Source organism: Ursus arctos, unplaced genomic scaffold (genome assembly GCF_023065955.2).
Source record: "Ursus arctos isolate Adak ecotype North America unplaced genomic scaffold, UrsArc2.0 scaffold_11, whole genome shotgun sequence".
NCBI classification, from domain to species: Eukaryota; Metazoa; Chordata; class Mammalia; order Carnivora; family Ursidae; genus Ursus; species Ursus arctos.
In genome coordinates, this window is record NW_026622775.1 from 35,274,760 (window position 1) to 35,298,017 (window position 23,258).

The 23,258-nt window shown below is 41.1% G+C and overlaps 1 protein-coding gene across 6 annotated transcripts in view; it reads right to left on the minus strand.

The window, feature by feature from the left end:
• The window catches only part of SLC10A7 (solute carrier family 10 member 7), a 242,247-nt gene that overhangs the window by 43,782 nt on the left and 175,207 nt on the right, over nt 1-23,258 (minus strand). For all 6 annotated transcript variants that reach the window (XM_057310107.1, XM_026499431.4, XM_026499433.4 and 3 more), the window contains 2 exons: nt 22,943-22,978; nt 4,399-4,482 (listed from right to left, as the gene is read on the minus strand). In XM_057310107.1, coding sequence (XP_057166090.1) covers nt 4,399-4,482; nt 22,943-22,978 — 120 coding nt within the window. The remainder of the gene's footprint in view (nt 1-4,398; nt 4,483-22,942; nt 22,979-23,258) is intronic.

A 23,258-nucleotide genomic window follows, 5' to 3' on the forward strand; every position in this document is an offset into this window, starting at 1 on the left:
ATGAGACTACCCTGCCTGGGCTCCTTCCTCTGAAATAGTACATATGAGCACGTCTAACAAGGTCCTCAAAGATCACATCACAAAGTTTAGGTGAGTCAACTGATAACAAACGAATACAGAGATAAACGAGCAGAAAAGGTCCCTGATACCGCAGAGCTTATATTCTAGTTTAAGAAGATAAATAGAAAGCAAAAACAAACAAACCAATCAACAAGAGGTAGATCATGATCCCTACTAAGTAGAGGTTTAAACCGGATGATATGACACTGACTATTGGGCAGCCACTGGAGGAGGTGTAAGGAAAGGTCTTTCTGAGAAGGTGAAAGGTGAGGCGTTCCAAGCGGAAGGAACAGCCCTTGCAAAGTTTTTAAGGGAAGATCAAAGCTGGCGTGTTTACGAGACAGAAGCAAAGTCAGTGAGAGCCAAGGGTAATGGGCAAGTTGGAGAGTATTAGGGTAAGTAAAAGAGACCTGAAAATAGAAAGAGTGAAATAATCTTGTAAAGAAGTACAGTAGGATTTCTAGGAAGTGTTAAGTGACATTTTAAATTTGGGGTCATAAATTTGAAACCAGATGAGACCAATTATGTGTTTCTCTCTAGTGAAACTGGAGATCTAGGTAAAATAGCTGCTGGGGGCTCCATGACCATAAATTTGTGTTTTTTTTTCCAGCCAATCTTCCAGCCAACTCACCCCCTACTACTAAGTATACTATTAAGTATACTAATGGTCTCTACTTCTAGGAAGCTCCCAGATCAATTATAATCGCTCCTGATGAATATTATCAATCAAGGACCACGTGACAACTGGCATTTAGTCTAGAACGGGGAGTCAGAGCAGGTCAACTGCACGCCAGAGGGCATCTTTGCACTGAGTCTTAAGGAAGGAGCAGGAGTTTGCTGGCTGAAATCTCAGGAACCTAGAGATGCAAGGCAGGGGGCAGTGAAGGGGCGTGGCCAGGTGAGGGAGTGGTGCACATGTGGCCTGGCACAGGAAGTGCTGTTAGGAAGACGATGGCGGGAGGTGACACTGAAGAAGCAGGTTGGGGCCAGACTGTGAAGGGCTTTGTGGGCCACACAAGGAATGGGCAACAGGGAACCAAGGGGGTAGTGTGTAAGGAGAAGAACAACATCTGGTTTTTAGGGCTGTCCTGGAGGCAGTGAAGACATTGGCTAGGAATTAGAAGAGGCTCATATGTGGACTCTGGGAAACAAAATGAAGGCTTCAGAGGGGAGGGGGGTGGGGGAATGGGATAGGCCGGTGATGGGTATTAAGGAGGGCACGTATTGCATGGTGCACTGGGTGTTAAACACAAATAACGAATCATGGAACATTGCATCAAAAACTGGGGATGTACTGTATGGTGACTAATATAACAAAATAAAAATTATATTAAAAAAAGAGGCTCACAGCAGAGAGAGGTGTAATAATTTAGATGAGAGATGACAAAGTTGTGGCACCCTCTTTGGCGGTTGTGGATGAGATCGCAGATGCCAGATGTGAACGACCTCTGCGGCAGAAGTGGAGGCATTTAGTGATTGCCTGGATGTAGGGGAGTGAGGACGTACAGAAAAAGAGGTGGCAGGTGGTTCCTAAAGGTGGAGACTGGGGGTATGATTCTTAATTCCTAAGACTAGGATAGAAGAGGTGGGCAGCTAGATGCAAATATGTTTTCCTCTTTGAAAAAAGCCATTAAAGATCTTTGGTATTGGAAGAATTTTTTTAAAACCATCTATATTACTTTTTGACTACCTTTACTATTTTATAATTTACCATAATACTTTACTACTGGGAACACAATGATGAGCAATCTAACAATTCATTATTCTCTCTGGATATATATTCTTAATTACATAAGTTATAGAACTACATATCTAACTAAGTATACATAACTATATATATATAACTATATATAAAAATATGTATATGTATCACTGAATAGTTTAGACAAATGTATTTTTTTGGTCCATATGTCTGAAGCCGAACATTTATTATCAACAGAGATATATCCAAGATTCACTAAGAAAAGGAAGTGTGAGCCTCGAGTTATACGGAATTATTTTCAGAACCAAGAAAATAAGTATGGGTTTCAACTAAAAGTAACCACAGCTTAAACTGTCTAGAGCTGAGAAGGGCAGGTAGGTTCTGCTATGCCTCTACAAGACAGCATCTCCCTTACTGATCATAGAACTCACGCAGTCATTCCCTCACTCACCCATTCCATACATATTTATTGGGTGCTTATCGTCTGGGTCTGTAATGGTAAACAAAACAAATATGGTTCCTGTACTCACGAAGCTTACAGTCTAACGGGGGAGACAAACAGATAACAAGCAAGCAAAAGATAAGTATACATTGTGGCAAAGGCCAGGAAACGAATCAAGGTGCTACAGTAAAGAACAACCAGGGAACATACTTCAGACAGGTGGTTCAAAGAAGGTATAAATTAAGGAGTCACATGAACAATGAGTTGGAGTGGGAGGGTAGATGGAAAGATGTCCTAAACAGAAAAATTAAGCAGGAATTGAGCAAAGCCAGGGAGGCGAGAGTGTAGGAATGTGGCAAAGAGATTAGAGAGGCAAGGGGCATAATGTTGAGCCAGAATACCTGCGATGTGAGCAGCACTGTAGGAGAAGTATTTTTCCAAGTACCATTCTATATTTAATTTTTTTTTAAGATTTTATTTATTTATTTGACAGAGATAGAGATAGCCAGCGAGAGAGGGAACACAAGCAGGGGGAGTGGGAGAGGGAGAAGCAGGCTCCCAATGGAGCAGCCCGATGCGGGGCTCGATCCCAGAACGCTGGGATCACGCCCTGAGCTAAAGGCAGACGCTTAATGACTGAGCCACCCAGGCGCCCCCATTCTGTATTTGATTAAATGGTATTCTTTGAGTACCTTTAAATCCTACCCTCTTACTCTAAATTTAGTCCATTTTCTAAGTAGAACATTAAAATTTAAAGAAAAATGGAGACATGTAGCAGATGCTGTGGTGTGCCAGCTGGAATGAGGTGTTTCTTCCCACATCTGCAGGGCATGCTTGTTGCCCCAGAGATCCCAGTTGAGTTCCTCTTTGGGAACTGCTACGAAGACAGTAGACTCTCCCAAGGTCATACCTCTCACGAGGAGTGGAGGGAAGCCAGTATCTAATGCCTGGTCCGTGCAAGAGTCTGTAAGACTCTGGTCTTCGGTGGGATGACTCTGAGGGGTCAGTGCGGCTAGAGGCCTTTGCTGGAACTACATTGTCCTATACTTCTCCCCGTCCTACTTTTCTGACTTTCCCAAAGGTGTTCACCCCAAGGGCACTCCTCGAGGAAAGTTCCTACATGCAAACCTCTGTCTCACACTCTCTTTCCCAGAGAACCAGGCCTAAGATGGAGTGTAAATGTAACATGTGCATAGACATCATCTTTTTTCTACTTAGTATTTCAAAGAGTTGCTTCTTGTTTAGTATTTACAGGGAATTCGAAAATGAGGATGATAGACACTATCCAGCACTTACCTGTGTCAGGCTCTGTGATGACAAAAACTTCACATGCATCCACATTTAAATTAATCCTCACAACAACTCTTTGAAGTAGGTGCTATTATTATACAATTTGGTAAATTATGAACTTGGAGCTAAGGACATCAAATTACTTGCCCGAAGTCACATAGCAAATAAAAGGTAGAACTAAGAACTAGAGTCTAGTTGCTCTTTAACCAACGTCTGTGCTCTTAACCACCCTGACATACTACTTTCCTAAGACTCACTCATTTTAGCGGTACAATTCTGTGCTTCATTCCTGTGTTTTCAAATTTGTATGTTATAATTCAATTACATGCTTATTAACTTGCTATAAGAAGTTAAATGTAAGAATTTCTCCTATTAGTCTAATTTAATAAGAATGATGAAGGAAACTAAATTTTCTAAGATCTAATTTTAAGAGCTAATAGAATTAAGTGTTTATTTTATTAATTACATGATCACAAATATGATCACTGTTATTGAAGGGGTCTACGAAGAAGCCAGCCAGCTAGATGCTTGTTCCCAACAATAGTCACAATGCTGAGACCTTATCAGAATGAGCAGAATAAGGAAATTATTTGCTAGGTATTTTTAAGCTAGCTACATGGCTACGAAGTACAGATAATAAATTAAAAAATCAAGAGTATATGCTGGCATCCCTATGTAAAGCTATCTGCAAAGCAGATCGATATTAAATAAAAAAACTAAAAGGTGGGAATTTGGTGATGGATGAAACCTGGTATTTCATAGTCTTTTATGTTTTCTTTTAACTGTCTCTTTCTCTCTCTTTTCTCTCAATTGTCCCGACGTTATTTCGGAATTCACAATTTGACACACACACACACACACACACACACACACACACAAGAGCAGATAAAATTGGAGACCTTACCTGTCCAATAATGAGAGGAACCACAACAGTCATAAAAAGCTGAGAAAAAACAGATGTGAAAGGCACAGAAGAGGACGAGCCAAGCTGTAAAACAAGAATATAAGAGGAGTTAGAATACTTTGAAACAATTATCAAATATTGCTGTTAATTAAATGATACAATAATTGAATTCTCTCACAAGTACCAAAAATTTGGTAGCTTTATACAAAGAGCAAGTGAAGTTACTTTTTTCTAAATTTAGCACCAAACAGACTAAGTACTTTAACACTTAATTTTTATGGGAAACTACCATTGACGAAAAATGATTAACTATGGCTTTGCAATTAACTTACAGTGCTTATTATTAACACATTTCTGACTAGTAAAGTTATTCTGTGTTCATAATGTTCACAATCATATGGCATGATATTTCACCTATACTCATAGTTTTTGTGCTCTTCTCTTTGTCCTATCTGCAGATCCCTAAAACAAACAAGGGTGTCTCATCATTCTCTTCTCAAAATCATATGTTCATTTATGCAAATGAAATAGCTTCTAACTTTTCTACTCCATCAAAACAAAGGCAATGAATCTCACATACTTTTAAAATTTATTCTTACACAAAATCTAGGAAATGGGAATTCCTAAAACATAAATTACTTTTCAACTTTAAATTTCAATATATCTCTTCTAAATTTGTATGTTTTGACACTGCTCATAATTCCTATTTTTTTCCTCCCTTCTCATTTTTTAGTTCGTTTTCACTGCTGGTTGCAGTCTCAGCTTCATAAAGAGTCTACTGCCAGGAGCATAGGGAGTGTTTGCCCATAAACACAGCCCCACACTCACGTTAGTCTCAACCACCAAGAACTGCAGGCTTCCTATTAACTTCTTAATGGCTTTTGAAGTCTCCTTCTGGTTTCCAAACCCCTCTGGACAAACCATAGCCTGTTCCATCGATGTTTCTCTCTTTTATGAGTCCCTTTTGCAGCCAGGTTCTTCAAAGTCGTCAATAATGATCTCCCTGGAACTCGAAACTTGCACCCTTCCCCTGCAGACCAAACCTCAATTATCATATGTACCTAAGTTTAATTAACCTTGGAAATACCTTTGGAAGACAATTTTTGCGAAAGACTTGGAGGTAGTGGTGACCGAGGGCATTGAATGTTAAATAAAACAAATGAAATCCTTAGATAAATGAAGTCAATAGCTCGGAATGAAATAATGCGGGATCAGTGTTTTCACTGATTTCCAATTCCTGCGTGAACTAGCTTACCAGAATCTTTTCTACACCCCGGTGTATTTTATAAAGTTCTACCCCCATCCTCAGCCCCTCAGTGACTCTACATGCACCCACGATGCCAGGAATGTCTGTTCTCCCCATCAGCGGCTTGTATTCACTTCATACTAGCTTCAGCACTGACCACTGGCTGTGAGTTTAACTCATAAAAACTGTAGCCTCTAACCTTTTGCTCCATAACCAATATAAACTAAAGAAATGAAGAAAGAAAACAGAAAAAGTGAAACCGAACAGAAACGTGAACACATAGGATTCCTGGTGTGTTAAATGCCGCACAGCTGTTAGATGTTTCTTTTTATGCAAAGCCGAAGTATTGAAAGCTAATAGTCCCACCTTATTTTACAGCGACATTGCCTTTGAGTGCAAGGCATTTAAAAATATCTATTTCTTTCCACAAATAGTAACCCTAAGGATGCTCCTGAGGTAAGAACTAAAATTTTAAAAATGTATACAGAGAAACTGAGGCACTAGATGAATAGAAAGATAAAATTTAAAGAACAGAGTTTTCAAGTTCAAAAACATCCAGTGCTCAATCCATAAGGGTCACAAGTCTGAAGAGAGGCAGTAGGATTCTGGGTGACAACCTTCAAGTAAAAGCTGTCAATTCTTGCCTGGAATCTCACGGGTAATCTCACATATTTCTGTTCCTCTTTCTGTCTCAACTCTACTGTTATTTAATGTGTCCTTAAAATGTTTTAATGAACAACCATATCAAGCTATGTTCCCTCTGTAGGCCCCAAGCTTAACCCAGTACCTGGCAGAGAGTAAGTTTGCAGAGAGTAAAGCTGCACACAATGAACAAATGAAGTAATTTGTAACCAGGAGGTGCCAAAAAGTAACAAACTCTTATTCAAAATCATATTCCTATTTTTTTCTAAAGTTGCAAAAATACAAAACTGAAGTATATTTTTAAAACCTCTTAGAGGGGCCTGGGTGGCTCAGCCGGTTAAGCGTCTGCCTTTGGCTCAGGTCATGATCCCGGGGTCCTGGGATCAAGCCCCACATTAGGCTCCCTGCTCAGTGGGGAGTCAGCTTTTCCCTCTGCCTCTGCCCCTTTCTCCTCCTGCCCCTGCTCGTGCTCTTGCTCTCCCTCTCTCTCAAAGAAATAAATAAAATCTTAAAAAAAAAAACCCTCTTATATTCAGGTGGTGTTACACAGTCACTCGGTATTATTTTTCACTGCTCATTTATCACTAGCAACACAATTCTAATGTGCACCTAGAAACAAAGGGCATCTAAACATGATGATAACCATGTGAAGAAAGGGTGTGTGTGTGTGTGTGTGTGTGTGTGTGTGTGTAAGAAGCAGAGTGAGGGTGGCTATGCATGTTCTCTGCCCTCAGTTCTCCTCCGTAGCCCTTCCTTAGCTCCTTAAAGCAGCTCTGGAGGGGAAGACCTAAAACTGAGTAGAATCCTAACCCTGGAAGAGATTTGGAGTCCCATTCCCTCTTTTTAAAGATGTGAAAACTGAGGTCCAGGGAGAAGTGACTTGTAATTAACATCTTTAATAATTGCATTGTGATGTGAAAATGGCTATGTTTCTCAAACATATTCAAGCAACTTTTCAGCCAAATCTACTCTGTGATAACAGTTCTCCTTGGTTGGCTTGGTTGGAAGGCTTGGTTGTTTAACCAAAAAGTATTGTTGAAGAGCAGTTACCCCACAGATCAAATAGAGAGAAAAGTTAAAACATCATATATTAAGTTAATTGGGGCATTATTTTTAATCCCAATTCTATCTAAAAGATTGCATTTGGGGATAAGAGAAGCAAAGGAAAATTCATGTCAACTTTGGTTTTAAAAATTTTTATCTATTTTAACTTCTCCATCCATCACACAACAGACCATTTGTATGTTCAATGTTTTTTTAAAATTTTTTATTTAAATTCAATTTAGTTAACATATAATGTATTATTAGTTTCAGGGGTAGATTCTGTGATTCATCAGTTGCATATAACCCCCAGTGCTCACTACATCAAGTGCCCTCCTTAATAACCATCACCCATCTCCCCACTCACCCTCTGCCCTCACTTTGTTCCCTAGAATTAAGAGTCTCTTATGGTTTGCCTCCCTCTCTGTTTTTATCTTATTTTATTGCGTGTTCAATGTTTAGAAGGCTTGTGTTCCTAGATCTCCAAAGTCCCTTTGTCCTCTAAAACACCTATGATCTCTGGGCCACATGATTAGGAACCCAGGTTAGAGGAGGCCCCCGCTTTGTCAGATCAGAGGCCAGGGCAAGCTGGCCAGGGATGTAATTAACAGGGTTCATGAAGCCAGACTAGGTACACGGTGATGCTGGGGAGGAAATCCTGTAGGATGGCTCCCTTAGAAGTGGCTCTGAAAGGAAGGAAATCTCAGTTCTGAGGTCTAATTTGGCATAAGTCCTTTCTTTTGAATAGACGACCAGACCTGTCGCTGTGGTCAGTGTGAAGATGCAGAGATACCCTTGGGGAGGTGACTGATGCTATGAAGTACACCTTGGCATCCACAAGAAAGAAGAGCGGGCATCTGGCATAGGGTAACATATGCGAACATGACCAGGAAAAGTACCAGGATCATTTTGTATGCAGAGTTGATTTTAACTAAAGCAGAAGGAAATATGCTGCCTGGGATATTTGGTTCTTCACATTTTAATGAAGAACCTGTCAGGGTTTCTATTGTAAAGACCAATGTGTTTATAAGAAGCATCAATAATTTGTACCTTTGGATAGAGTTGCAGGTTCGGGATAAGTTGTATCAAGCCAGGGCTCTGGGCTTCACTGAGCTATCCTGGCAGATTTAAAGGGGACAGTCTCATACTGCCAACCCAAATTTTAAGATACACTGTTAAATGAACAATCTGGTCACTGGTTAATTTCTTTAAGGAATACGATGCTTTAAAGCACAGAACTCACAATAAGGTTTATTTGTTTTAATATCATTCTGAGAAGAAATGTTTCAATGAAAATTAAATATATGGAAACTTAGGACCTTTGTGGTTTAATCATTCAGATAGTTCCTGGTGCCTCCTATGAGCCAGCAGCATGTTTTAGGCATTGGGAATCCAACAGTGAACACAACACAAAGCCCCTCCTCTCCAGGAGTTGCTTTTTAAAAGTTGAGGTGTGGGGGCGCCTGGGTGGCTCAGTCAATTAAGCATCCAGCTCTTGATTTCAGCTCAGATCACGATCTCAGGGTTGTGAGATTGAGTCCCCTGTGCTGAGCGTAGAACCTGCTTGGAGTTCTCTCTCTCCCTATACTTCTATCCCCTGCTCAAGTTCTCTCTCTCGAAAAAAAATTTTTTTTAAAGACTAAAAGAAAAAGTTGAGGTGTGTGTGCACACCCATCCACCCCCAAGTGCACATGTGTTCCTTTCCATAAGACGCCGTTCCCCCACTTACACCTGGAAAAGTTCTAGTCTTTGTCTAAGAGTTAGTTCAATGATCACTTTAGAAATTCTTTCCAAGCCCTGAAATGCAGACTTGGCTTCTATTGTGGCTCTGCATTTCTACTGTTCCTCTCAGAATCCTTGGTTGCCCTTGTGTATAAAGCTGTCTCTCAGTAAACTGTATGTTCCAGAAGGAGAGGGACAGGATCTTATTCATGTTTATATTCCCAGTGCCCAGCAGACTGACTACATTTCACATCTAGGGCAGTGGTTCTCAAACGTCAGCACACCAGAAACATCCGCAGGGCTTCTTAAAACACAAATTGCTTGGCCCCACCTTCACAGAAGGATCTGGAGGATGTCGAAAATGTGCATTTCTAATATGGCTCCATTGATGCTGATGCTGCTGAGCTGGGGTTCACCCTCTGAGAATCACTCATCGAGCACGTTGTAGGTATTCAACAACAACTGTGAGTTCAATTAACGAACGCCTACAATGCATAGGTAGAAAAAGAGGCCGGGCAGTGTTTTCTTTTCTTTCCATCCTTCCAACTTACAAGTAAGTTACAAAGCCCTACCTAATTTACAGACTCTAGAAAAGGATCAGGTGCCTGGCCTCCCAACCATCTCCTGTAATTACAATACTGACCACTTTTACTGTGTACTCTCTATAAGCCAGACACTGCTCTAAATGCTAATGTGTGTCAATTTAATCCTTGCAGCAACTCCTTCAGGCAGATCTTACTAGTACCCGTATTTTCATATATGGCAACAGCGGCACAGAACAGTTGGACAAGGTCACTAGCTAGAGAGCGACAGAGCCAGGATCTAAACCTGGAAGTGTCACTTCACAGCCCTCATACTTAATCCTTACACTCTGCTGCATATTAATTACAAATGGTACAGAGCAGCGAAATAGGGAAGGGGGCAGAGTGGAAGCCAAAGCTGGGCTCCCCCTTTCTTGCCCACGTGAGAGCAAGAGAGGGTGTGTGTATGTGTGTGTGTGTGCATGTGTGTGTGTGGTGCTTGCATGGAGGTGGGGAACTGGGGTTCCAGATCTGAGCCACAGAACACTATGTTTGAGTGACTATTTTCTCAACTCAGTCAAGGATGATACCTAGCTAGTACCAGAGTAAATGCACCGGAAAGAGTTAATCCAATACACACAATGGATGTCCTAGGGCATTGGGACTTAGTTTTCTAACCTGGCAGAGAAAGGCTGAATAGAAGCAGGATTGACTGTTATCAACCCACTCAATTTAGAAACTGTTTGATTTGGAAAGAATCTGGGGGTCCAGCAGATAAAATATTATGGGCCCAACCAAGACTCAGAAAGACAAATAAGTAACAATTCTTGATGGAGACGCTGACTGTAAACAATCATGGTTATCAACCTACAGTTAGAAAACAGATGGTGCGTTTTAAATCACTTCTGTAAGTGAGCTGACCTGTAAATTGTCATTAATGCACCAGGTCTTCACTTGCTCTGCTGTGTAATCAGCCTTTTATCTCCTACCAGGGAAATCCATTAGCCACAGGCGTCTCCACTATTCGTGTCTCTTCTTAGCTATTAAAACATTATTGTATTAAATAATTCGCCCTTGGTGATTGGTCTTTGCTTTCGTTAGTGCCACATTCAGAGAAAATATAAGAACAGATATTGACAGTTTATACTGTAGAATGATGAATGGTAAATCTCTTCTGTGAGAAAATCAGGAAGAAGCCGCTTCAGATACAGAGCAGGATTTGTTCACTTCCTGCCCAATTTCCACCCTTCACCATGGCCCACAGAGCCCAGCACTGAGGAGGGGGAAAAAGCAGAAGGCTTCCTTACTATGGGCTCAAACTTTCTTGTACTCCTACACAGACACACTCATAAATACCTGTCTCCTTCCTGTCACAAAGACAAGCATTCAGACAGAATAAGGGAGAGTGGACCCAGGCCCCAACCCCCAAATCCTTCTAGATTTCCATTTTTCCCTAGAAACTACAGTTCAGCTTTTCTTTCATTCCTGCTACCCCTTTTCTCACAGGGAAACATGCAAACTACATTGATTACTTGCACAAAATCAATGACTTAAATGTACACCAGCTGACGGCTCAATGTAAAAATGACTACGATTTTTATCAAAATTAAAATATGATTGTTAAACACCCATATTGATTCAGCTGCATGTATAAAACTAAAATTGGGTTACTGTATGGAAGGTATAGAGGACATGAGCCTTTTTATATCTAGATGCATGGTATTTTTCTTTCTTTGAGAAGGAACAACAAAACAGGCTTGTAGTAATTTTTAAAGATAAAAAATTATGTAAAACATTTCCTTTTGTGATATGCTAATTTAAAACATAAGATTACCTTCCAATAACTGATGGAAACTATGTACAACTGTAAATTCTGGTTACTCAAACCACTCAGGATATTTAGTGAAATGTGCCCAAATGAACTGTAAATTGGCTTATCATAACCCAAATAGAAAAGCTGTGGGAGACAGACTTCCAGGACATGGAGGGCTGGAGAGAAAGATACTCAGAGGCATCTAGGAACAAACTTTGCTCCTAATTCCCTGACCACAGAACTTGGTCTTGGCAATCTGTTTGATTCAGGAACCAAAGAGCCTATTGTCAAACAGTCCCTTAAGTGGAACAAACATTGAAGTTCCCCCAGAAGAATGCTCTAAGCCTGGGGACCAAGGACAAGAGTGGTATAAGGAGGGGGTGTCCTTTTCACTCTGACCAGACCCTACCTGCTCAGGGAGGACCAGGAACAGCAGCACCTGGTGCTGGGGAGAGAACCAAGGGGCAAAGGAAAAGCCTGGCTTTCATCCAGTGTTAGTGCCTCCCTCCAGTTAAGTCTGAGAAGTCCCAGACCAGCAGTGGCATCTCTGGGTCAGTGATCCTGAAAAGGGAGATGGGGTTTATCAATGTCACTTCTGGAGCATTTGAAAATGGCTTATGAGGTGCTCCCCCTCGCCCATTATGGTTCAGTAAGATCTAGGGGGAGTCCTGGCCTGACCCCACAGATTGCTTTACAAAATTCTCCCTGTGTGAGAACCGTTTCTAGCAATTTACGCACACAGCCCAAAGATAAGCTGCTCTCAGGTTCAAGAGGAGGAGATTCGTGGTCACTGGCTTTCGCAACACTCTTGGGCACAAGGTGGAGAGGCTGGTTCAATGTGAAGCAACTGGGGCAATCAAATGGATAGTCTCTCTTTAAGAGGTTGCTGTTCTATCACTTTGTACATCACACACGTGTGTGACCATCAATTATGCAACCATCATTGGGAACATATTATAAAAATAATCAGAGCACTGTACATGACACTAATGGCTGTATTCATTGTTTCTGTTTATATTGATGGGATTAAAAGTGCAATAATTTTGTATCACAGATGGCCAATTACTAGGGAAACTAATGATGATTGTAGCCTCGAAAGCTGCCACTGGTCTGTCTCCCCCATCCCGCTCTCTCTCTAACATGAACTCTTGAACTATGTAGTCTCAACCGTGTAGGTTAGTGGTGACGTTTCTCCTCTAAATTTCTCCCGCGTTCTTTGTTTTTTTTTTTTTTTTTTTTTTTTAAGATTTTATTTATTTATTCGACAGAGATAGAGACAGCCAGCGAGAGAGGGAACTCAAGCAGGGGGAGTGGGAGAGGAAGAAGCAGGCTCATAGCGGAGGAGCCTGATGTGGGGCTCGATCCCATAACGCTGGGATCACGCCCTGAGCCGAAGGCAGACGCTTAACTGCTGTGCCACCCAGGCGCCCCATCGCGTTCTTTGTTCTTGTTTACCAAGGAAGCCTTAAGTTTCTTCAAGACAATAATTATGCTTTCTTCTTTTTTGTCTTTCCTATGTTACCTACAATATCCATGGTCAAGAAATAATAACTGAGGGGCACCTGGGTGGCTCAGTCGTTAAGCGTCTGCCTTCGGCTCAGGGAGTGATCCCGGCGTTCTGGGATCGAGCCCCACATCAGGCTCCTCCACTGGAAGCCTGCTTCTTCCTCTCCCACTCCCCCTGCTTGTGTTCCCTCTCTCACTGGCTGTCTCTATCTCTGTCAAATAAATAAAATCTTTAAAAAAAAAAGAAATAATAACTGAGTGCTGGTAATCTGTCTTAAACTGTGTCTCCTAAGAGGCATGCTTTGGAAGCACAACCTGGAAGGGAACATTCAAGGGGACGCAGAGTTTGGCTGAACGTCCTTGTGTTCTTTACTAGTTGCACACCCTCCAGCGAGTTACGAAACCTCTTTGAGTCTAAGTTTTATCATACAAAGTGAGGATCATATGTCCAAAGGGAGTCATGGGATTACTTTTGAAGTACATATTGTAGCTACTTGATAAAAATTATTCTACCTCTCCTCCCACTTCCCCTCTCCTTCCTGAAAAACAAGGTTTCTTACCTAGTGTGGTGGGAATTCAAGCCTATTGAGTTTAAGAACCACTGAAATGGAAAGTAACAGAAGAGACAGTCACATCAATGGAACATATAGTCAGCTCAGAAACAGAGCCTGGTGTGCATGCATGTGAGTGTATGTGCCTGTGTGTGTGTGTGTGTGTGTGTGTGTGTGCGTCTAATTATCATAATGCCTTATAAATATCTGCTTGAAGAGAGGCCGGGTTCCTAAGAAATCAAGTCATATCCAATCAAGTGATAGAACAGCAGAACTAGTGGTGCTCCCACTTACTTAAGGGGTGCTTACATGCTACTGAATGGGTAAGCGTGTGGGTGAATGTTTGTCAAATACCCTAAGGTATTGATGTGATCGTTCCCATGTATGAAATGGTCTGATCTATGACTCTGAGGACATGACTTTCAGCAGTGGTCAAAGTTGGGACTCTGCATGCTTCCAGAGGCCTTGATGTTCAATTACCTTTATGGCTCGGGTGGAAGCGAGGCCTTGATCTGTCGTTGTAATGGCACAAGCTCAAAGTGTTACTGACCTTCCCCTGCCCAACATAAACTTATTTAAAGACACTGGTGGTCTGCAGAATTATGGAATTTGAGACCATGAACATGATCTCTAATATATGGTTTCTTTGGATCACAGTTGCATTGAATTAGACAGACCTACTCTATGGCGTGAACACGGTTTTCTCCTCCCTTGGTCTTAATTCTCAGAGGAAGTAAGAGAGTTCACATTGTTTCCTTTCGTTCCTCAGAGTCAGCAAGCTGGGGCTGGTTAGATGCTGTGGGGTAGCAGCGGAGGCGGCTTCAGGGGAGAGGAGTCCACAGAAGCAGGAGCTTCACACTGCCCCATGGACCTTCCCAGCGCTGTTCACTCAGATTTCAAGCCTGACAGGATGACCTCACCGCCTAAGTGCTGAACTCAGCGCTCTGGCCTCTTCATCTTAACTCGCACACTCCACTCCAGTTCCAGCTCTCAAATCCCTCTCCTCCAGTGTTCTCTACTACTGGCTGCTGCACAAAGACTATAATCATGTCTGGTAAACAACCATATCAAAGGAAAGGAAAGCCACGGCAAGTTCTGAAGTGATGTTAGACATAACAGATCAGAGCCATGCATATGAAAAATCTGAAGTAAGCAGGAGATCCTTTGAGAAACATCAGAAGTTTCCATCTAACCTTCTCTTCTTCCTCAAATTAAAAGTTTCCTCTCAGTACAAAATTCTCTGAAAACCCCACCTCCCTCACTTCTTCTATTAAATGTTTTCTATTTTAGTAATCTCCTTTGAAATATTTTGATACCTGTGACACTTATAATTTCTGGATTAGATTTTAATTATCTATGAATGTATTCTATTTTCTCTATTAAACCATACATTCTCTGAGAGAAGGATCAATGTCAGATTGATCTTTGTAATATTCACAGTGCACAGTAGGCATTCAAACACTGAATAAAAGAAAGCATGTTTTACTTAATATTATTGAAAAAAAACGGTAAAGTCTTTTTCACAGCAAATACAAGGTAAGATTTTATGCATCAAGCTTAGAACATAGCCTTCTAACCATTCATTTATCATCTGAACCACTCTAATCATTTACTACTCACCCAGCTTTCTATTCCCCTCCTTCCAACAAATATTTAGTGAATATATGGCATTGGAGAGAAGGTAATGAATAAGGCATGCCTGGTTCCCAGCCTGGTAGAACTTCAAATCTAGTGGACGCTTACCACTTGTAACATTGCTTTGTAAGGAAAATTAATATGAAATTCCAAGTAATGAATGTATAAGCGCAGTTTTTTTAAAGCTGGACAAGGCTTAATTTATCCTTACGATAGAACTACATGGACTGGTGCATATCCACTGATAACATAAAGACAATAATTCCCGCCCCTGCCAATATCAGTGGTACAGTATCAAGAAAACTTGAGGTAGCATGTGTGAAAGCGCTTTGAATCTTAGGAGCAAATGGTGATATCTCAGGAAAAGTTTTACTGCTCTCACGGTCAGCCACAGTAAACACTGGATTTATTTACATACAGATTATAAGACTACAGATGATAAATGATTGTAGAATCTTAAAGGTTACGTTTTAAGGCGCAGCCCACCATTAAGGTCTGGGCTAGCTGGGCTAGTGCTGCATCTTAGATAAGCATTTCTGCAGAATCTTGACATCTTTCCTGGAATTATTTTCTATTTTCCTTTCTAAAGCGTCAAATGTAAACAATTAGCACTTGCATGGTTCTTTATAGCTTACAGCATACTTTCACATAAATTAACTCCCTTCATCTTATCGTAATCCTCATTTTACGGAGGAAAAAAACTGAAGCTGAGAAAGATTAAGGAAAATCCACTGTTACACAACAATTTGGCTGCAGACTGAACCAAATTTTTATGCCTCCTCACCAAACCATGCTACCTCTCTACACACAGACTGTGAGGGAAAGTGAAGCCAGTGCCTTCAAAATGGCTTTATAATAAAGGAATGTGTGCCTGAAGGTGGGGCATGTAACAAGGAAATACCAATCTTAAAAGAAGTCCTAACCCAGCTCTTGGGACAGATGCATTCAGTCATCTGTCCATCTGAGATGTGATACAGTAAGAAATATAGTATATTCGGTCTTCATCCTAGCATAGAGCTTCTGAAACCTTGTAACTTCCTGAGTCATGGGGTGATAGGAGCATCTTTTACTATAATATTTGGGTTTTGTCTCCAGTTCCTGGCACAGAGGGTGTGGAGAGTTCCTGGATTGGTGAATATATCCACAGGCAGGTGGTCAGTACACCTCAAACTCCACGGGGACATAAGATCCTGCATTTGGGACCCTTCTAGACCTTGCCCTATGTACTCTGCATCTGACTTTTCATTTGTATTCTTTGTAATATCATTTGTAAGAGACGGGAGGGAGTAGCAAGTCAATGTTTCCCTGGGTTCTGTGAGCCATAACAGCAAATTATCGAACTTGGGGAGGGAGATCACGGGATCCTCTGAGTTGAAGCCAAGTCAGACAGAAGTGTGGGGATCCTGGAAACCCCCTACTTGGAATTGGTGCTGGAAGTGAGGGGTAGTTTTGTGGGACTGAGCCCTTTACCTGTGAGGCCTGTGCTAACTACGCAGTGTCAAAACGGTAGGACACCCCCTTGGTATCCACAGAAAACTGGAGAATTGCTCGGTGTGGAAATCGCACACATTTGGTGTCAGAAGTACTGTGAGTACAGAAACATTTTCCTTTACCAACCATCCATTCAAAAAATGTTTGAGTGGCTTCCACGGGTAGGCACTTCAATGGATAGGCATTGGGGTTACAGCAGTGCCAAAACAGATAAAGTCCCTGCTCTTCGGTGATGTTTCTGTTCTAGTTGGGAAGACAGAGAATAAAAGACTAACAAATGATTAAGATGTCATGTGCTAATAAACGCTGAAAGGACAATTAAGGATGGTAGGCGGGGAGAGATTTGTGGAGAGAGGGTATATTGTTCCACATGAAGTAGTTAGGAAAGGATTCTCTCCTAAAATGACATTTGACTGGAGACAGAGATGAAAGTGAAGGAGAGAGCCATGTGGGTATCTGAGGGGAAAATCCAGGTTGAGACAATGCCAAGTGTAAAGACTCAGGATGGTTCTTGGTGCTGCTAGCGCATCCTACTATCTTTGCCCATTCCATGCTCTCCCATGAAGTGATTTCATATCTTTCCCTCTCTCATCAAATCTCCAAAACCCTCTTACCTTTTTTCGTCCCCCGCCCCTAACTTCACTTGCCGTTTCACTGGGAAAATGTAAACAATCCTAAGAGGCTCCTATAGTTACATGGACCAATTTATTTGCATCTTTGACCTTATACCACGGCTTCCCTCCTATTACTGTGGATGAACTACCTGTGCTTAGGAGGCCATACTTCCCCTTTGTGCACTAGAACTCACCTTCTTTCTCCTACCCAGGGACATGGGTCCACAAATTTTCCCTTCTTTTTTCTGAATGAATTGTTTCTTCTCTAAATGAATTAATCTATCAATACAAATATCCTAATAATTTTCCCAGCTTAAAAATAGATCCTACATGAACTCTGTGGCTGTCCCATTTTCTGCATCCTTTATAGCAGAATGCCTCAAAAGAGTTAGTGATTATCATTGTCTTTAATTCTTTTTCATTCATTCTTGAACTGACTTTAACTAGGCATTTACCTCCACAACTCTGCTGATACAGCTCTTGTTAGGGTCCCCAGTGACCCCCATCTTGTTAAAACCAGTGGTTGATTCTAGGACTTCATTTTATCTGAACTATTACCACCATTTGAAGTAGCTGACCACTCTCCCCTTTTTGAAACACAATCTCTAATAGCTTTTAGGACACCAAAACCTTTTGGTGTTCTTCCTAATCAAACTGGAAATCCTTGGTAGTCTTTGCTGATTTCTTAATATTAGGATGCCCCAGAAGGCAGTCCACTGGTCTCTTTCCTTCTCTATTCTCTCTTGGTAATCTCATTCTGTCTCACTTCAAATCCATTTCTATGCTGACCTCTCCCAAATGTGTATCTCTTATCCAGACCTCTCCCTTGAATTCCAGACTCATACAGTCAACTGCTTACTTGACTTCTCTACTTGAATGTCTCAAAGACATCTTTATCCAAATATGTGCAATACTGAGCTCCTTATGAGTTCCTTTAAACTGCTCAACCCTACAGTCTTCTCTATCTTAGTGAATGGTAACTCCAACCTTCCAGTTCCATAGACTTCATCATCCTTGACTCTTCTGTTCCCTTATGACCTTTATTCAATCTTTCAGTTCTTTCAAGTTCTACTTCCAACTACTTCCCACCAGATTTACTCAACCACCTTGGTTCAAGCTAAACCATCTCTTGCCATGTTATTGCACTAGTTTTCTAACTGGTATTCCTGTCTCCACCATTCTCTCCTAACAATCTATTCCCAACCCAGCATCCAGAATCATCCTTTGGAAAGGTATGCCAGACCATGCCAGTCTCTTATCAAAACTCTTTTAATGGTTTCCAGTCTCTCTCAAATTAAAATTCAAAGTCCTTAACAAAGGACTTCAAAGTCCGACATCATTTGGCCCCTGCTATGACTCTGACTTCATCTCCATCTACTCCCCTCCCTGCTCACTGCATTCTAGCCACACCGGCCTGCTCACCATTCCTTAAGGACATCATGCACGCTTTCAGGACTTTTCCACTTGCAGTTCTTTCCAGCTGGAACACTCTGCCATCAGAAGGCATCAGAAGGCTCCCTTATCTCCTCTAGGCCTTTGCTCAAATATCATTTTCTCAGTGTGTCCCACCATTGACTGTCTAATTTATAACAGCAATTCTCGCAACCCATTCTGGCACTTCTTATTCTCCTCCTCACTTTATTTTTCTCTTTAGTAAGTATTCCTCATCTTATACATTATATTTTCACTTACTAGTCGGTTGTTTCTTTCTACTAGTATATAGCCTCCACAAGAGCAAAGATGTATCTTTTCGCTCATTGCTATATCCTTGGAAGAAAGTGCCTAGCATATAGGAAGAACTCAATACTTATTAGTGAATGAGTGATGAATAAGTTTAAATAACTTTTTGAGTAATTTTGCTATAAAATAGAGGACAGAAATGGATAGCAGGTGGGATAAGGCAAGATTTAATTTTTAAGATATGTAATATTATAGAATACTCATATGTTGGTAGAAATGATCCAGCAGAGACAGAAAATTTGATAATATAGGAGAAAGAAGGAAATCTGTGTGAATCATATTGTTAAGTAGGCAATAAGAGGTAACACAACAGGAGGCCCTGGCCTTAGATGAGGGCACAGACAGTTTATCTATAGAAACAGGAGAAAAGACAAAGAATATAGATGCAGGTAGGTGGGATCTTATACAATTCCTCTGATTGCTTCTAATTTCCTCATGGGCTAATTTCCTTTCTGCATCAGATGAGATGAAAAAAGAGAAGGGGCATCAGAGATTTGAGAAGCAAGGAGAAGGTATGAAACGATTCTCTAGAGAGCAGGAATAAGAATTAATTAGGGGAAGGCAGTAGGATCACCAGGTGCACAGTTAGTTGTCATGAATTTCAAATGAGACCAGTCAGCATGCGAGTGCGTGTTCCAGCCATGTTCAGGTATGCACGCAGGAAGGTACAGAGTTGGATTTAAGCAGGCCTGGCACTTTGCCATGCAAATATGAAGCAGTAAGAGATGAGTAAGGTTGTTGATGGTGTATGCGATACAGTAATTATAATGATGGACCACGAGATCGAGGCTAGGTAAGATGGGATGTGAGGGTAAGGGAGTAAGGGTAGAGTAGGTTAGAGGCTTTGTTAAGGTGGTAAGGTAAATAAACTGGCCATTCTAGCAAGGTTGAAGAATTTTTAATTTGGGGAATAGGTCACAAAGATAGCAGCTATTGGTAAGAGAAGACATTTGAAAAGGGGAGTATGGAAGGATGCTGTTATTGGCGGTAATAAAGTCAAGGGTGTGTGTGACTATAGGGGTGATTGGCTGAGATGAAGTGGAAGGCATTTTTATGGGAGAAGAGGTCAAGAATTTAGAGGCCAGGGTATTAGGAGGATCAATTATGTGAATATTGAAAAACACCGAGAGTTAATCTAAGCATAATATTAAAAAGAAGACAATGGGAAGGTGCTAACATTTTTTGGACTCAGACAGTGACCTGGGGTTCTATTGATAATTACAGCAAGAAGTGGTAGCAGGTGATATAGGTATGCTGGCATAACCTTCAAAGGAATGAGAATATTTTATGAAGAAGGCATGGGAAATGATCTGGAATTGGTAATGAGATGTGAGAGAGACACCTTACCCCATTTCAAGGCTCAGTGATATGAAAGATGCCTGCAGCAGAAACATGAATCAGAGGACAGGTTTCAGTTGGAGCAAGATGGTGAAGGGGGACACTCTGAGGAAAGGTCAAGAATACAGAGAACTGAGATTCCTTCAGTAAAAATGGCCTTTACTGGCTACTACATTTAGAAATTTCCATTTTCAAGATATGATTTTAAAGAGACCATTCGATTTTCCGGGTTGTATTAGTTTCCTCAGCTTCTCTAACAAAATACCACAAACTGGGTGGCTTAAAACAACAGAAATTAGTTTCACGTTTCTGGAAATTCTAAGTCTGAAATCAAGCAAGGCCAGGCTCCCTCTGAAATCTGTAGGGGAGAATCCCTCCTTGTCTCTTCCAGGCGTGGTATCTGCCAGCAATCCTTCATGTTCGTTGGCTTGTCCCCGCATTTCTCCAATCTCTGCCTCATCATGACCTGCCGTTCTCCCTCTGGGTCTGACTCCTCTTCTTGTAAGGACACAACACCAGTATTGGATTAAGGGCCCACCCTGCCCTAGTATGACTTCATCTTAAATAATTATATCTGCAATGACCCTATTTTCAAATAAGGTCACATTCTGATGTCCTAGGGGTTAGAACTTCAGCATATCTTTTGGGAGGACACAATTCAACCCAAACCAGGGGTGCTGATAAGAAAACACTATATCTTTTGTGGAATGTGTTCCAATTTAAGTTGCTCAGGTTTTTGTCCTACTCAGTAAGTGAAGCCTGGTAATCCAAATATTTAAGCAATGGCCTTGCTTTGTGAAATGCATGACAACCCTAAGAGACGAAAAGTGTCATATACCATGCATGTGATGTAAGGTCATACAACACAGACATGTCTATTGATGGTGTGTGATGATGTCATTAAACCTACTGGGACAGCCCAATGAGTTAGCTCAGAGGGGAAGCATTAAACTTTGAAGTTGAGGGTCTTGGGGTCTCTTTCACTATTCTTGTAGCTCTATTATTTTAAAATGTCAAGCCAACTAAAGCTCACCAGCCTATGGGTCTAAGAGTAGGGCAAAGCTTGCAACAGTGTGATGTCATCATGTTAACGAGCTGAGAACATTTCTTGTTATGGCTGGAAATGGGCAGGAGAAGGAGAAAAGAACTCATCTGGTTCTGTAGTCATGAGATGAAACAGTCCGAGATATTCCAGACTCTGAGATACTCAAAGTGCTATCCTAGGTCTCAGTCCCATAGTTGTGGCTGTGGCTTCTCCCCAGCTCGTCTTAAACAGTCACAAGGGGAAGTGGTCAGTCTTCTGCAGTGGAGAAAACCTGTACTACCTAACCGTGTCTTGTGCTTTCCACTCATCTTCTGAGGGGCCCTCAGACTGGCCTGCATCCTGTGCCTGTTGAAGGCTGCCCCTCAGAAATCATGACCCAAGGTCTTGGAAAGAATACTGCAGGGTGATTCCAGCTCCTCTAGTGAGCAGTTGGGCACATACCAAGACTTTTCTTCCAAATGAATGCAAATCAATATTCACTTCCGTATTAATGTGACTCACTGCGAATTCTGAATTGGTAGAATCCAAATTACAGAGGTTTGTTATGCTGAGCGAAGTGATCTGATGATTTGACTCTTCTTAACCTTGTCAGCATGGAGCCAGCATTTCAGAAGGGATGGGGAAGCCGAGGTTTATTACTTGAAGGTAATGTCTTTCATGAAAGATGCAGAATCCAACTGTTTAGGAGGGCATCTCTCCCTCTCCACTTCCTGCACAGCTTGTAAGAAATGAAGTCCCTCACACTATTACTCTAATTGAATTCCAACTTGGGTAATTACACTATAATTAAATAAATTTTCCCCATAGTTTTAATTCACTGACAAATAGTGCTAGTCAAACAGCTACATTTCACGCCCAGAAACGATCCCCAACTTCATTTCAGTGATGAGTGGAATGATTTATATTTGAGAAATGTTGTGTATGAAAAATGCACAGTTCATAAAATATTTTAGGTATCATTCATGATTACATATGCTTTTCTCAGCATGAGATAACATTAATTTCTATTACAATCTTTCATCTAATTTCTCATATGCTCAGTGCCAAAAGAAATAAGACAGTTAATTAGCAGTTCTTATTTTCAGAACAATTTTTGTTAGTTAACCAGTGGCTGGTATTTTTTATTTCTGAAGCACATTTCATTATCCCTGGCAGACAGCCTGGCTAGGTGTTATTGTTTCCCATTCTACAGATGGAAAAATTGAGGCAACCTTTCCCAGATTGAGAAAGCCAGTTACTACAAGCCTTGGAACCTAAGTTTTCTTTGGTTCCCTGGTCCTAGGCTCTTTCTAACTAACATTGGGTCACTAGCTATCACTTTGGTTCTACTAATGAGAAAAGAAAGAGCATATATCTGTGATCTATGTCGCAGATCATTAATTTGTAATAATTAATGATTTAGCCCTGGAGTCAGAGGCCCAATAACTGGGCTCTGATGCCATCCTTGGATCATGAGACCACAGAGATCCTTTGTGTCGACACGTTATTATTTAGTACAGTTCAACTGGAAGAACAATTCAAAATATGATGCAAAGTGGTGCAAAAGGATTCAAATTTCCATTTTATCCTAATGCCCTTTCTTAAAGGGTTGTAGATGGCTTTTAATAAAACATATTAAAGACAACAGCAAAATACTCACAAAAAGCAGCAGCAGCAGGGGTGTTATAACGATGCCCTGAAAGAAATAAAAGAGATGATGATCATTTATCAGCCTGGAAAGCAGGACACTTTCTTTGCCATTTTATACTCTGATGCATGGAAATGTTGATCTTTCTCACCTCCGTTTAATAAAATCTAGGTGATAAAGATGAGGGAACCCCAGTCTTGGCTCTCCCTACCATAAAGCCTTAGCATCTCTATTACAATTATTTGTATTTGGTACCATGAATAGTACAAACACCACTCTTCCTTAAACTCGTCTGCCCTTTTTAAAACAGAAGTTGCCTTCCACGTTG